This window comes from Fukomys damarensis, unplaced genomic scaffold, assembly GCF_012274545.1.
Source record: "Fukomys damarensis isolate Sample0158 unplaced genomic scaffold, DMR_v1.0_HiC HiC_scaffold_1, whole genome shotgun sequence".
Taxonomy (NCBI): Eukaryota; Metazoa; Chordata; class Mammalia; order Rodentia; family Bathyergidae; genus Fukomys; species Fukomys damarensis.
In genome coordinates, this window is record NW_022900913.1 from 70,104,655 (window position 1) to 70,118,421 (window position 13,767).

Sequence of the window (13,767 nt, forward strand, 5' to 3'; positions counted from 1 at the left end):
CTGCTGAATTGTTCAAGTCACACTGTGTGCAGTGTGAGCAATGGAAACAAACCGCTGCATTAACATCTGTCCCTTTATCATTCTATGAGCACTCTCACCATTGATTCACAAGGTTGCATGCTACTGCCTTTGGTCAACATATCTGCTCCTTAACAATTTATAAATTTAGCTTTAGAAAGTTATAATAATAAATTAGAATTTAACCTGGCTAAGGGAAAAAAAATCCCTCAACTGCATCCTCATTGTGAACTCATAATTTCATGCAGAGATTTTCTTCCTGGTACTTTGGATGTCTAGCTTGATGTTATAGATATTTTAATGATTTATTTTTCTCTCCAGAAAATGGAACCTCATTGCCAGTATCCTCCATCTGAGATTGAAAAAGTCTTTTAATAACAACTCTGAAGTATTCTGTGTTCAAAACTGAGATTTTAAATGAAATAGTCTTAAAAAATCAAATGTGAGCAGAAATGATATTGTTTCACGAGATTACAAAAATAAAATAGAGTGGAAAAGATTTTTAAAAAAATTTCCCAGCAGTGCAATGATCCAAGAAATGAAGTGCCCTATAAAGGCAGCAAATCAGCCAAGCTGAGATGGAAAACAAGCTACTACTCTGCAGGGAGGGACCATCCCTGTAGCCACATGGGAGCAGACTGCCCCAAAGTGGGGCCACCAGGACCCCCAGCAGCCGGGCAGGATGTACTCGAGAAGAAGTCACGCGGCAGGCCCTGCAGGGTACCCATGCCCACTTTCTGCCTGTGCTATCTGCTGCCACAGCTCCTCTCTGCCACCTGTTCCTTTGTCAGGTGGCTCCAGAGCACTCTCATGGCTGGGGAAGGAGCAGGTGGAGGCTTGAATGGGAATCCAGATGAGTCAGCCACGTAGAGTACAGGGAGGAGAGTATTAAGAGAACTGAGAGTATTAAGAGACTGCACTTAGCCCATCTTCAACAGCATCAGACCCTGGCCAGCCACTGTGGTCCTCAACACCACTGAGAAGTCCCTCCCTGGTCAGCATACATGGTCCCTGTGAGGCAGCAGAGGTCTGGTAAGGCCAGCTCTGTGCCCAGGCACTGGGCTCCTTAGCATGGGAAATTCCCCACCACCTAATCCTGACACGTCTAATACACGGCAGTCCCAGTGCCTTTCTCACTGGCCCGGAAGAGGCCCATGAAGCCAAATGACTTCTGTTTACCCCTCCCTCCCTGCCATCACACACATAACTCCTGGTGACAGTAACGGGATGTGCATGGGTGCCAAGGGGGGCATAGAATTTTCATCTCCCTGCAAATGGCGCCGGCGTGGTACAGGCAAAGTTTTTGTTTTTTTCCCAAGGCTTTTACTCGGGGCAATATATTGTACATGTGGTTGTGGATTTTTTCTTTCTTTTTAATTTTAAATCGAGATTATGAACATATTTTATGCAGGTTAATATATCCTTTTCATGTACAATTTAACTCGAACCAGCTCTAGCACATTAACGACAACAAGAGAAATTCTCTGGCTTAGTATAAACATCATTCAAGAAACTTGAAATGTGTGTCCTCTGAAATAATTTTGCTGGGATTTGGGTTATTATTAAATCCTCTCTGAATTCTATCACTGGAGTCTAATGAGCCTCCAGTCCTTTTCTGCCACAGCTCAGATCAAACTCTTCCTGGTCCTGCCTGTACATCCTGCACAATAAATCAGGGTTGGTGAGGGGCTGCTTCCCAGCCCAGGGTCACATGGCAGGAGGCCTGGTGTCCCAAGGGGTAGGGTGACCCTCCATGGCTTCCAACCAGGCAGGGAGAGGTAGGCTCCCAAGACAGAGGTCCCCTGAGCTTCTGGGGTGAACCATGTCCTATCTATCCATTCTGAGGACTTCTATCTTTGGGTGGTGACTAAGACTCAGCCCTGAGGGAACCCTGGCCATCTCAGCCACCTGTCAAAGCACTGCCCTGTCAGGGGCCTCAGAGGGCAAGGTCAAGGTCAATGTCAGGGCTCCACCTCCTCAATACAAGCATGAGCTGTGAGGTTTCACTACCCTCAGGAAGTCTCCTGTTTAATTTTCTCTTGTTGGTAAACAGCCCCCTATCCTCCTGCTCACTTTATTACTGGAAAATAAGAAAGAACTTCCCCAAGGTGGGGCAGTGACAGGGCTCTGCCCCTTGGTCCACCTGCTGATGGCTGCTCAGCTGATGGGTCATGCCAAGTTCAGGTCTACTAGATTCCTCTGCGGTTCTGCGCAACTGCAGGCTCTGCCTGAGGGGGTCTGAGTCGGGCCCAATATTCTGCTGTTCCACCACCTCCCAGGTAGGCAGATGGGTCCTGGCTGCTGGGCCCCGGGAGCTCCAGCCAGGTGTCCCTACATGCAATCGCTAATTTACTCCAACACTCTCTGGAGTGTTCCCACCTGACCAACGGACCAAGGAGGCAGCCTCCAGAATGGGTGACAGTGCATCCAAATCACACATCTGATGAGGATGCAGTGACCAGAATACATGAAGAAACCCAACAAGTCAACAACAAAAAACAAGTGACCAGATGAAAAAGTGGACAAAGGACTTGAGCAGACATTGTTCTGAAGAAGATAAATACATGGACAGCAATAACACGAATCACTAGGGAAATATACGTTAAAGCCATAGTGAGATTCACCTCACATCCATTAGGATGGCAAAGGAGGGGAGGAGGGAGAGGAGGAGGAGGAAGGGCCGAAGAAGAGCAATGGAGGGAAAGCAGAGAAAGGGAAAGAGTTAAGAGACATAACTAGTGTTGGGAGATGTGAAGAATTAAGAACCCTTCTGCATGGTAGGAGGGAATGTAAAATGGTTCAGGTGCTTTGGAAAACAGTATGGTAGGTTCTCAAAAGATTACAAAGAGACTCAGCCTGTTATTCAACAAGCCTACTTCTAGGTATAAATCCAAAAGAATTAAAAGCAGGGACTTGAACAGATTTTTTTTCCAAATAGATATTTTTATACCCATCTTTATAATTTCCACTATAGCTGAAAGTGGGAGGAAGCTCAGTGTCCAGGACAGATGGATGGGCACACAAGATGCGGTCTGTCCATGGGAGAAGGGCAGACCTTCTGACAAGTGCTATGACATGGGTGAGACCTGGGGACATTCTGCTAACTGGAAGAAGCCAGCCACACAAAGATAGTGCAGGGTTACTCCACTTCTCATAGGTCCACAGAGTCATCAAATTCAGAGACAGAAAATGGAGTTACAGTTTTTTGGGGTTAGGGCAATTGGGGCATTGTTACCTAATGGGCACAGAGTTGCAGGTTTGCAAGATGAAACGTTCTGGAAATCGGTTTGGGACAATGTGAATGGACTCCATGCTTATGAAATGGCTAAGATGATAAGCTTTAATTCACAGGTACTCAAATACAATTAAGAAACTCAAAACAGTCCCCACATCTGCACTCTCTGTGGTCTGTGATGTGTGACCATCATAGGGGAAAAGGCTGGAGATCCCCGTGCAAGGGGATGGCCTGGTTTCAGTGAAGTAGAAACTAAGTCAGGTAGTGGGCACAACCCTATTAAGGGCCATTAGAAGGGCTGTAACCCAGGCAAGGCCTGGGTTCAGGGAGCCCTGGAGGGGCCCTGGGATTCAAGGGTCCAAAGTGGCCAAGTGATCAGCTATGGCAGTGGTAGGGGTGGAAAGAGATGCTTCTGATGTCCTGAGAAGTGACAAAAAGGCTCTGGTCTCCAGCAGACATGAGTGTAGGAGGAAGAAGGCTCTTGGGCTTGAGGTTCTGCTATCGTCCCCATCAGAGGCACCCCAGGGGAGCAAGTAGGGGCAGGGAGCTCAGGTGCCCTGGATAGATCCAGGGGCCTGGCCTCCAGGGACTGTCCGGCTGGTGGTCATGCAAACTGGTCTGGAAGTGGCATGGAGACCTCAGTTAGGGATCCAAAGGACATAGAGCACTGCTGTGTGTGTGAGGGACTCTTCCCTCCCAGGAAGGTGCACAAGGCAAATCCCAGACCTCCACAGGGTGGGAGCGGGGCTGCAAAGCCAGGAGGAAAAGCAGGCAGCGGGGTGACAGGGGACTCTGATCACCTCTGAGAACAAGGGCATGAGAGGTAGCATGTGGTTAGACATGATAGACTGAAGGCCAAGTCCTCAAGGGTGGTGGGCAGGCAGGTGGCTGCTAGGGGTGTCCTGACTTTAACCCCTGGGCGAGCAGGGTTCTTGGAGAAGCAGGATTCAGGGACAGGAGGTCTCAAAGAGAAGGTGGCACACCTGCCCCATCTTGGAGCCCAGCAGCAGCTCAGGAGGCTGAGAAGGGCGGCAGGCACAGGGCCAGAGCCCAGTGAAGGGATCTGGACCACAGGGGCCTTGGGGTCCCGGGAGCAGAGACAGCCAGGAATGCAGGATGGCCCCTGCTCCTTGCAGGGAGCTGCACTCTAATCCTGGGGACCGGGGAGTCACTGGGATGTCTGAGCAGGAAAATGACAAGGCTGGAGCTGTGAGTTAGGAAAGTCCCTCAGCAGTGCTGTGAGGAGTGAGGGACAGGCTGCAGGGGCCCTGGGGAAATGTGCTTGTGTTTCTGCTTTTTCTGTCTTCCAACTCGATCACAACAATATTCTCCTTATCCCTGTCCCTCTCCTTCTCCTTCTCCTCCCTCTCCCTCCCTCCCCCGCTCCTTCTCCCTCCCTCTCTTTCTGCCCTGTACATTGAACTCAAGGCCTTCCCACTGAGCTACATCCCGATCCTTTTTAAAATTTCTTTATTTTGAAACAGGATCCTCACTAAGTTGCTAAATTGTTCACGCCGGGCTTGAACCTGTGATCCTTCTGCCTCAGCCCCTCCAGAGTGCTAGAACTCCATTCTCCTCAGAGGATGGGGTGGAGGTAGGGCCGGCTTTTCCAGCTCACCTAAGGGTGCCGTATGTGAGCAACTTGATTCCACACAAGGAGAGCCCAAAGGGCACCCTGTCGGTATGCAGGGCGGGGGAGTATGAGGTTCATCTCACCCCAGGACAGTATGTGCCTTGTATTTTTATTCACCACATGCCTCTCCAACTCTGGTTTCCTGTTGCTCTTTGTTTTTCCTTTAAACTCTGAGGTTTTGATTCCACATCACAGACACTGTGTTTTTCTCTTTCTACTCAACCTCTAAATCAATAGCTGGCCTAATGCAATCAAAATAAATCAATTGTGCTTCTGGCTTTCTCTGTTTCTTCTGAGAAAAGGAAGCACAGACAGCTTTTCCCGGAAGTGAGAAAATTCCATGCCCAGCTCCCGAGGCAATGTGGTAGGGGCTTAACCAGGAGGTCCCTGGGGCCAGCAGGTTTCAGGGGCTGTGTGCCAGCACCCTGCTCACAGGAACACCATGCTGCAAATGGGCACTGGGAGGGTTTTGGTTTGGTTTGGTGTTGGGTGCTGGGGAAGTGACCTGGGGCCTCACACCCACCTGGCAGGCGCTCTGCCACTGATCCGCACCCTCCTGACACTTATTTGTGTTTTGGGACAGTGCTGCCTCCCTGCCCAGAGGTTGCAGGGTGGCAGTGCACCCTCAGACTTCTTAGACAAAGCGGCTGCACTGTCAGGCATTCAAGGAGGAACTGTCATCCAAGGGCCTCGAGCCTGATCAGGTGCACTTGGAATGCAGGTTGCTGCACATGTCTTATTCCACAACAAGCAAGGGGAGGGAAGAAGGGCCATTTCAGTATCTTGATTATAAAGGACCATTTCAGTACCTTTCTCCCCTTTTTTTGCTTCTGATGTGCTATCATCTTTCTGAACCTTTCCAGCCACTGTTACTCTCTGGTGTCCATACTTCCTGCAAACTGCCCTGTTGTCCTAGAAACACAAGAAAAGATTCTGTCTTGGTCATACTGGGGGTGGAGGGGGTTACAAACACAAAGTCGCCTGTCACAGTGTTGGTCCTGTGGTTCAGATGAGTGTGACAGGGCCACAAATCACTTAGAAAAGAAGCTGGTACACAGCAGGTGCTCACTAAAGGGACATTGTCTATGCCAGCTTTGTACCCTGGTGTCACTGAGGAGGGCAATGGCCTCCAGGAAAAAGGGATGGGGACTCTGCAGCCTTGGACTCGCACCCAAACAGGAAGCACTGTTTGACAGAGATGGAGGTAATAAAACACAACAGTGACAGAATTCAACACCCGACTAGTCCCAGCCACTTCCTCTGTGCTCGAATTATCCCTAAAGTTGTGTGAATCAACAAGTAGCCTCTGCCTGCATCTTTAGCCTCCATCAAGAGGCATTGACCCATAGGGAGATAAATATCGACCACATCCAGGGCGAGGTCAGTGCTGCCCCGGGAATACAGCTTAGTATTGACCAGATCTGCAGACGCCAGGCCTGGTATTTTTTACTCCAAACTGCTGTTCAGAGGCCCAGTGGAGGTCAGCTCTTCTCTTCACTGTGAACTGTTATCCATAGTACCCAAATACACCTGCTCCTAGAAAATTAAGTTTAAAATATTTTTCAACATCTTCCTATTAAAGGATAATTTGGTATTTGAAGAATTGTCACTGGAAATTATCCCTACAATAAATAATCCTTTTGAGATGCATATAACTGCTCCTACCTATTTTCTGTAAAAATGAAGAATTCCCCATGCCAAGTGCCCATCCGGAGAAGCAAGCCACCTCAAACACACACATACCCCCCCCCAGAATGTCAATGATGAAAACCTGTGATTGGGAGCACTTGCTTTTGGAAATGCTCTTGAACCCAACTGCGGCAGGAAATTGCTTAAGACAACATTTTGTACCCAAGCGTTGCACAATGCTTTTTGTTCCTGTTTGAAGGGTAAAGGAGAGGTGGGATCCCGTGGGCTGTAGACTGGAGGAGATTGCCATTCAACATTGATGGCATTCTCTTCCCTAGGAGGATGTAGGACTCTGTCACTTCTCTAGACTGAGTTTTTGTATCCTCATATGCAAAACTGGAGGGGGAGGGAAGAATCTTATTTTGAAAACCAAATATAAGAGCACGAAGAAGGCACTAACCAACAGAATCCCAAAGCCTCCTTCTGCAGTATGTGCACATTTTAGCAGGGCTTCCATGATCTCTCTCATGCCTCAATACACAACTGCTAGACAACAATTAGCAACACAACCACAGTATGACTAAAAACTAGGAATGTCAAATAAATTTCTATGCATCTGAACTGACATCGAGGGATTAGGTAATAGGTAAGAAAAGGGAAAGGGGTGAAGGGAGGGCAGGGACAAGGGGAAAAACTGAGAACCAAGACCTGTCATGTAAAGGTACAAGATCCCAATAATGAATGTAACTGTACTGTACACCTAAAATGTACCAATAAACTCAATTAAAAAAAAAGAAAGGGGAAGGGACAGATTTTTTCCTGGGGAAGAATTCCAAGAGGTAACCACAGAAGGATTAGGGGGAACAGGAAGTTGCCATCTTCATGGGCCAAAGGCAACAACGAGTGCAAAAAATCAGTGGGAAATTTTCAAGGAAAACTAGAATATTTTCACAGCCTTAAACATACCCCTCCCCAATAATTGTTAATTACTGTGGTGGCTTTAATGTGTCACAATTCTCAATCCTTGTCCCTTGGGAGGTGGAACATGTCTCACCTCACTATGCACTCAACTCATGGACTGGCTGCCAGCACACAGAGCTTAGCAAGGAAAGAGCAGACATTTACAGGAGAAGAGTTTGACAGCTGTGACCATAACTGCGGACAGACAGGGACACCACACTAATGAGATGGGCAGCTGTCCCTTCTCAGCTGCAATTTCGTTTTCCAAAGTTTCAGCTACCTGTGGTCCACCTCAGCCTGAAAATACTGAAAGGAAATTCTAGAAATAAACAAATCATAAGGTTTAAGTGACTGAGATTTAAACCACTCTTATAAAAAGCTGCAAGCCTGTGTTCACAAGGGATGACTAAAAGATACAGTGAATATTTGAATACTGAAAAAACCTATTATTGTACAAGGTAGATTGCCAAGAAGAAAGAGGTAAGTGTGCTCAAAGCAAAGGAGGAGCACGTTGAACATTTTGAGGGGAATTAATAGAATTTTTGTTGCAACAATCTTTAAAATGCAAACAATTATTGTATTTTTGATCACTTCTTATTGATCGAAAATTTACAGAAACTTCTGTCAAATACAAACGTGACAATGTGACCTCATCCAGTCTTATTCACTGGATCTGACACCAAGGGATGCCTGGCTCTTCCCCCAAAGTCAGTGATCATGAGAAGGGAATGTTCAATCAGTTCAGGACAATAAGTCAGCACAACTAAAGATACTCATGAAAGAGGACTTCCAGAACCTGCTTCAGAAAGTGGTAAGAGCCATGGAATAAGTACATCAGAAGTGAAGGGGAGTATTCTGAAGGGGAATTCATGGCATGTGTCTTTTACCATTACGCATTTTTGAAAATGTAAACATTCTGTGTACTTTTGGTCACACCGCTTGAAGTGGCACTGTTAACAAGGTGAAGAAACAGGGTGGGCCTAGGTAGCAGACATGGCATAGAGATAAAGCCAAGGTGGCTCATGTGCATGCTGGAGCAATTATCCAGCCATGCAGGAGAGCAAAGTCCTGTCCTTGGCAAGGAAATGAATGAAATTGGAAGACGTTGTGTTAAGCAAAACAAGCCAGGCACAGAAAGGCAAGTATCCCAAGTTCTCTTTCATTTGCATAAACTAATGGAAAGAAGATGCCCTGAAAGGAAAAGAGTGGTCAATAGGGATTTGGGAAGTGAGCCGATGAGGGCCAAAGAAGAGTGAATGGTCAGGATCGGAGCATGACGCGTGTGTGTACAGAAACACCACAGTGAGTCCCAGTGAGGAGCACAACTAATGTGCTAATATAATAAAGAATAATTGTATTACGCTGCTGTAACTATTCTCTCAGATCCTATCATTGTTGTCATTAATTTCTCACTATGCCCCATTTATATATTCAGCTTTATCATATGTATGGAAGTGTATATGGATGGGAGAACGAAGGCTGCACATGGCTCAGCACTCCTTGTGGTTCCAGGCATCCACTGGGGGTCTCGGGAGGCATCCTGTGTGATGGGAGCCACACTGAATATGAGGAACCCAGGACCATGCAATGGCAAGGGAACTTCACCACTGTCTCGTTGTTGTTCTTCCCCTAGATCCACACTCTCACGTCTAAGCATCAGCAAAATCCAAATTAGAGATATGCTAAAAATGACTGGCTCCTTCTTTTCAAGAGTTGTCAATGCCACAAAGAAAGGAAGGGAGGGAGCAGGGAGGAGGGAGAGGGAGAAAGCCTGGAGCTCCTAACAGTAAGGCTCTGGTGTTGATGTCCTGGCTGGGTCAGCTCTGCAGATGCCACGGCACAGAGGAAGTGGGAGAAGGGATGTGGAGCTCTGTGCTATCTTACAACTTTTCTGTAAATCTAAAGTCATCTCAAGGAGAAGACAGTCCCTTCAGAGTGAGTTAGCAGGGGAACTGACACAAACTGATCCATTTTCTAATTTCTCCATTTCTGAGTATGACTTTCTCCCTCTTGGCTTTGAAAGGTAGCGTTTAGAATCCCATATGGGCTTTTGAAGAGTCACTCCAGGCACAGAGTGGGGACTCAAAGAATCTGATCTAGGAGGGAGAACACCAAAGTTTTCAGCCAAAAGCACCAAGAACTTCCAGCATGTTTTAAGTCTCCCTGTTTGGCCCTGAGGTGTGCACAAGACTCGAGAGACAAGGACAGCCCAGCACAGTCACTTACCAGAGCACCCTTCCTCTGTGGCTTCAGCAGCTTTGGCCTGTGGAAGGAGGTGGCAACGACGGGAGCTGCGGGAGGAGATTAGGGATTTAGGCTGCTCCTCCCCTTCCTGTACCCCCTAGCAGCCCACCTGCCATGAGCATCACACACATACTCTGCTCCGCATGGGCTGCAGACACCTCCAGGGTCCCTACACAGTGTCCCAGCAGCTTCAGAATCAGATCCCAGAGGCTGCAGCTCTTGCGTTGGGTTCCCCCCTTTCCTTTAGACATAGCAAGGTCTCCCTGGGCTGGATCAACAAAACAACTCTGCATCCATAGCTTGGTGAAGGCTGGGGTGGGGCCCTTTCCTGAGGGACTCGGCTGTGCTGACTCAATGACCTGGTGAGCCATGACAGAGCCTCACACAGGTCACCACAAGGAAGCTCTCCCTGTCTCCATCCCTGGGAATGATTCAGGACTTGACAGTGGCATTGAAAGCCCAGTTCTACAATCTAGCTCTCTGAGGAAGAGTGTCACCCACTCAGGAATGGAGCCTACACCTCTAGGTGACCCAGGGCTTGCTAAGTACCAGCCGTGAGGTAAGATATGCCTCACCTTGTGCATCTTACCTTGTGCACCTGGGAAGTTCCTGTCCTCCCAACTGTATTTCAAATCTCTGCAAGTACAGGCAGCTAAACTGCCCAGTTATCTTACCAACTATCTGCAGACAGCCCTGACTCTCCTAAGACTTGGGAAACACCTCACTCATGTTGCTGTAAATCAAGACTGCAATCACAGAACTCAAAAGACACTGCATGCCAGGGTGACATCTTTAAAAAGTTTTCTTTCTCTGGAAGTAGATAGAGTAAAGGGCTGTGGACAGCCCCCAGCATCTCTTTACCATGTGTAGCATTTTAGGAGTATTTGAGGAAATGCAATGCAGACTCCTCTGTGGATATTGAACCGTCCCCAAGCTCTGTTGGGTTGCCCATCCTCTCTTGATGGAGCACCAGTTGTGAGCAGAGGCCAGGTTGGAGGGCCCAGTCCACAACACATCGAAGCTCACCCTCCTGCCAGTCCCCTTCCCAGGCCAACCCCGACCACCCTCACCTTTGGCTGGGACCGCAGGCGGCACGTCCACCTTCTCCTTCTGCCTCTTGCCCTTCTTCGGCTGCAGGGGTGCCAAGCTGGTTATGCTAGTGACAGTCTCCCCAGAGCTGTAGAAAAAAAAAACAGGCCTCGTTAAAGCCAAAATATGGTTTGTTGCAAAGCAGAAAAGGGCTGAAACCCTGCAGTTCTGAGAGCTCCTGCAGCTGTGTGAGGAGGGTTGTCCCACAGCAGGGTGGGGGGCTCCACGCTGGTCTCCATGGATCCAGCCTTGGCCAAGATAAGGGGGATGAGATGAGCCTTCTGTTATTTATGAGGTGCTATTTAAAGTCCAAGATTCCCTGGAGGGTCTTGGAGCCAGCTTGTCCACATTACTTAGGGCTGTATGGGTGGACAGCTTACCCGTCTGAATCGGTCATACCGGCTGGCTTGGCTGGACATCGCAGGATATTAAAGACACCACTAGAAACTTCCACTTAAGCTCTGCTAAACTTGAGCTTCCTGCCCATGTCTTCGTGGCTCATAATTCAGACAAAAAGTGCCTGTCAGCACTGAGAGGTCTAGAGGGTTGTGCCTGGACATGCAGGGTCCCTGTGCTCACTGGGGCTTCTGTTGGACAGACGAAGTGAGTTCACCCTAAGTTGGCTGTGTTCCCACTCAGTCACCCCTGTGGAGCCAATCCCTGCAGTGTGCGTGTCCTTCCATGTGTTATCCGTGCTAATCCACAGTGCTGGGGTGACAAGCCTTCAATGACAGAGAAGGCAGCACAGGCACACAGATGCCAAAACAGCGCTCTGAGCGGCACTGTCCGTGAGCGGAGACACAGAAGCCACCCCTGTGTGTGGCCCTCTAGGTATAAGGCATCCACAAACCTCCTCTAATGGCCTGTCTTGTCCCAAAACTCCTTGGATCCACAACCCAGAGGCAGGTCCCTTGGCGTTCCTGTCCTCGGGCACAGATTCCAGCTAGGGGTATGTGGCTGCCAAAGAGGGCCTCTCCCCAACCCATGAAGGAGCTGCTCTTGGAACCCACAAGAACATGGTCAGTTGCCCAACATCCAATGAACAAAGGCATCAACAGGCAGCTCGCACCTGAGGGAAAGGCTCTGTTCATGTGAAAACATGCTAATACTCCCCTGGGAGAGGAGTCCATGCTGACAGGAGCTGTGCTGCCGCCTCAGTCCCAGATCAGGAGGCCATGATGAGCTCTGAGGCACAGCAGCGTTTTTCTGGGAGCTCAGGTCTGGGGAGGCAAACCCTTCCTGTGGAACGCACCTCAGTGGCACCCATCAAAAACTCGGACACTCAGTCAGTCCCTCTTGGAGGATTTAATCGTGTGTACGTATCTGTACACACGTGTGAAATGAGGCGTGCATAAGGTGTAAGATTAGGTGTCACTGCATTATTTCTTTGGTTGTTTACTTGCTTTGGAGTTTTTGTTTTGTTTTGTTTTGTGATGGGTACTGGGTATTAAAAGCAAGGCCTTCACACTGAACGACTTCTCCAGCTCTTTTTATTTTTTATTTTGAGACAGGGTTTCTGTAAGTCACCAAGCTGCCCAAGCTGGGCTTGAACATGTGATTCCCCTGCCTTGGCCTCCCACAGATTACTTGTGTGTGCCAACACTTCTGCTTACTACTGTTTAAGATAGTATTAGATTAGAAATAGCCCAGCAGCTAATAAGCTGGGGACTGGGTGACCAGGTCATGGAGAATCTACAGGTGGGGCCTCTGTAGCCACAAAAGGAAGAAAGAATGATTTGTGCCCAAATGAGGAAAGACATTGTTGAGTGAAAAAGCCAGGTATTGGACGCTGTGTAGAATGTCCTGCTCTTTGCATAAATATACAGCAAGACAAGAACATGTTAGAATTCACTTGTGTATGCATAAAAATACCTCCAGAACTAGTCACAAGAATTTAAAACTCATAGTTCCTAAGAATTAGGGGGAGTTGAGAGCCTGAACAGATGGGAGACAAGACAGAGGAAATTGTTGATGGGTCTCTTTATAATTAAAGATAAATTAATATATACATATACTTCATAAGAGAGAGAGGCTATTCTAATAACAGTCCTGTATATTTCAAAATAAATAAAGGAAGACTGAATCATACAATGTGGGAAAAATTCCAAGAATATAGTTCCCACTGAGATTCCCCAAGGATGGCTTATTTTCTGTGGGAACAGAAACACTAACTGTTCCTCACTTCAGAGTATAAGGAAGCTGTGTAAATTCACCAATAGCCAAGAGGGATGCAGGTTTACAAAATGCTGACCGCTAAGAGCAAGCAAGGGATTAGAAACTCTCAGAATTGCTTAAATATACAGACACATGTACAGCATGGTTCTGAAGCTTTTGAAACTCTCAAAATGTTTATTTTTTTCTTTCTAATATAAAATAACACAGGTTTATGTTTTAAAATTGTAATGACAGACATAAAGATGAAAGGAAACAAGTCTACCAGGACTAAAACACTATCTTTGTAAATATTTCCAAAACTCTTTCCTCTCACTTGCCTTTTTAAAAAAATGAACTTTATTTTTTAAGAGCAGTTCTAGATTCAAATCTGAGCTGAAGGCACAGAGGCCCATCAGCCCCTCCTGCCTGTGCCCTGCCCCGACTCCCTGCTCCCCACCAGCAGGCTAACTGCTGAGCCCACACTGACCCTTCCAGAATCACCCAGAATCTGCACACTGCACAGTTGGTCCAAAGACCTGTGTCCAGCATCAGAGAATCTTACGGTGTCCTCTCACTGACCTAAAACTCCTCTGTGATCTGCCTATGTGGTCCTTTCACCCTTTTAATCCTGGAAACCACTGACCTTTACTGCCTCCATAGTTTTGCCTTTCCTAGACTGGGACAGAGTTGGCACCCTACATCCATAGTCTTTCCAGACAGACTGGCTTCTTCCACTAAGCAACATGCTTTTAAATTTCCTCTATGTCACTTGTGGTTAATGGCCCATTTCTGTTTAGTGCTCAGT

The 13,767-nt window shown here is 47.6% G+C and overlaps 1 protein-coding gene across 1 annotated transcript in view; it reads right to left on the minus strand.

The window, feature by feature from the left end:
* Vstm4 (V-set and transmembrane domain containing 4) overlaps positions 1 to 13,767 on the minus strand; it is a gene marked incomplete at its 5' end in the record, with an annotated part of 82,438 nt that overhangs the window by 12,973 nt on the left and 55,698 nt on the right. Inside the window, 2 exons of the mRNA XM_010622623.2 lie at positions 9,702 to 9,766; positions 10,790 to 10,896. Of these exons, the coding sequence (XP_010620925.1) occupies positions 9,702 to 9,766; positions 10,790 to 10,896 (172 nt within the window). The remainder of the gene's footprint in view (positions 1 to 9,701; positions 9,767 to 10,789; positions 10,897 to 13,767) is intronic.